Raw genomic sequence first — 2,402 nt, 5'->3', positions numbered from 1 at the left:
TCCTCCTGTTCTTCCTCCTGGGCCTTGGCTGCCATTTCTTCTGCAATAGCTGCTAGGGCATCTTCCATTTCAGACTTTTCATCCTCCACCTTGGTCTCTTCAATGATTTCTTCTACAAACTTGTGCTGCACCTTCAGCTTTGGGGGTTCAATTTTTGTTTTCTGGATTTTAGTGGATGCTATTGTGACAGATGGTTGTCTGTGTGTGAAGATGGGTCCAGTAATGCTTCCAGAGAAGGCACTGAATCTTGTCTCTTCACCCTCCAGTAGCTTCCTAAAGGAATCAGGAAAAGGAAAAAAAATGAGCATAGAAACGCAATGTAAGGGACAACTATTAGAGTATTTCCCACTGTCAGCAGGGTGAAACCAGTTTATACATGGAATGTGCTAGAGCTGATCAGCAAAATACATCCCTTACAGCCCCAGTTGGGCTTTCCTTGAATCAGCTCTTTTGCAAAATTCATATTCAGCAAACAGCAGCTTTTAGCTTGGTTTGCATGTGGCAAGGGTAACACCTTTGGCTGCTCAGTAGAAATTTATCTTGAATGTCAAAAAACTTCAGGTTGGCATAAATCAGCACAGAGCATGGCAAAATGATTGACTTCACAGGATGCACCATGACTCAGGGGAACTGAGGATTTGACACAGCCAACAGACCCAAATCAACGATTGTGGCTGAGCCATTCAAAGCTAATTAAAGCCTATGTCCTAGTTCAATAGTTTGGGCACCCGCCTATGGCTATGAGAACTAAAGCTACTTCTGTTCAGCTACCTTATCTTTGGCACCAAGCAGCTAGAGACCCTAGGGTATCTGTGGATTTGGCTGAACAACCTCAGGAATTTAAGCAAATCTGGAGATGGGATGGGGGTTTTTTTTGCTTTTCTTATATTCAAATGCATGTTTTTAATCTAAGCCTGTGACCCAGAAAAGTCAGCAGTTCTCTGATGAGAGTTCTGAAGTGATTCAAAAGGAGACTAAAAAAACCTGCCAGGTGATGGCAATAGCAAGCAATGTTCCTGCTCCAGATTAGAGAGGATGCCTTTAAAGGAAAGTTGAGCAAGAGAAGCAAAAGTGTTGGTGACAAGCAAATCAGCACTCCCTGCTTGAAACCATGATCAAGCAAACGCACTGTCTCTCTCCAGCGATAAAAGGGGATTCAAATGACACGCACCGCTTGCTTGGCATATGCAAAGCACAGTAAACAGGAATTAAAAATAAACTTGTCTTTTGCTGCGTCTTCTGCTTTTGTAAACACGGGCAGAATGCGGCACTGGGTGCCACCGCACTGAGTCACGCTGGTCTGTGCCCGCTGGGAGCTTTGCCACCAATGGCTGGTCCCTAATGAACTCTGCTTTCTTACTGCAAATGCTCCTTGGGTCTGCCTGGATTGTGAAACAGCTGTAATAATTTAGTCAAGCTCCAATTTTACTCATGTTCACTGCATGCAGTGATTTCTCATCTGTGATAAATGAAGATACTTCTTATCTGTGCTAAAGCTCCACAAGCCAGCAGCATCTGCAGTGCTATTAATATTCCAGACAAGTCTGCAACGATCCTACTGTACCTGTACGCAGCAATTTCGATATCCAGGGCCATCTTGACATTGAGGAGGTCCTGGTATTCCCTCAAGTGACGTGCCATTTCCCACTTTGTTCCTCTGAGCTCATTCTCCAGCTGATGAATCGTGTCCTGCAATGGAGACGCAGAAAAACCCTCTATGACACAGCCACAACCTTCGTTCACAGAAAAAGTTCTCAAAAGGGACTTTTAGAGACTCATTTTAGAGACTCACTGCTGGGAAGCAGTGCCAGGATCAGTGCAGGACCCACCCAGTCCTCCCATGTGCTCCCACTATCCCTGCTGCCGGTATCCAAGCACCACCACTGCCCCCCCCACACCCTCACCGCCCACATTGGGCTCCACACAGCCCAGGACACCTCCCCTCTACCTGATAGGTGCTGAGGTCGTTGTTGTGGCGCTCCTCGATGTCACTGAGCTGCCGCTCCAGCGACTCCTTGGTGCCGCGCACCGACTCCAGCTCGATGCTCTTGGACTGCAGCTGCCGGCGGTACTCGGCGATCTCCTCCTTGGCGGAGCGGATGGCCTCCTTGTTCTGCTCGGCAGCCTCCGTCAGCTTGGCGTAGCGGCACTTGAACCACTCCTCGGCCTGGTGCATGTTGTGGTCGGACTGGCACTCCAGCTGGGCGCGGATCTCCTTCAGCGCCGTGGTGAGGTCGGTCTTCAGGTAGTCCTTCCTCTCCACCGTGGCGTGGGACGCCTGCAGCTGCGCCAGCAGCTCGGCCACCTCCTCCTCGTGGTTGCCCCGCAGGAAGGCCACCTCGTCCTGCAGCGACTGCACCTTCTTGTCCAGCTCCGCCCGCATCAGCGAGGCCTCCTCCATC

The 2,402-nt window shown here is 49.6% G+C and overlaps 1 protein-coding gene across 1 annotated transcript; it reads right to left on the bottom strand.

Moving 5' to 3' along the window:
- Positions 1-5: 5 nt before the first annotated feature.
- Positions 6-2,401, bottom strand: LOC104535621 (neurofilament medium polypeptide; the record flags this gene model as incomplete). Its single annotated transcript, XM_010182495.1, has 3 exons — positions 1,949-2,401; positions 1,565-1,689; positions 6-273 (listed from the first exon to the last, which is right to left on the bottom strand). Coding segments are annotated over exons 1-3 (846 nt in total), but the record flags the coding sequence as incomplete, so codon positions are not given.
- Position 2,402: the final 1 nt, after the last annotated feature.

The sequence above is a fragment of the Mesitornis unicolor genome, unplaced genomic scaffold, assembly GCF_000695765.1.
Source record: "Mesitornis unicolor isolate BGI_N332 unplaced genomic scaffold, ASM69576v1 scaffold30974, whole genome shotgun sequence".
NCBI classification, from domain to species: Eukaryota; Metazoa; Chordata; class Aves; order Mesitornithiformes; family Mesitornithidae; genus Mesitornis; species Mesitornis unicolor.
Note: the sequence above shows the minus strand (reverse complement) of the source record. Positions and strands in the feature narration are given on the sequence as shown.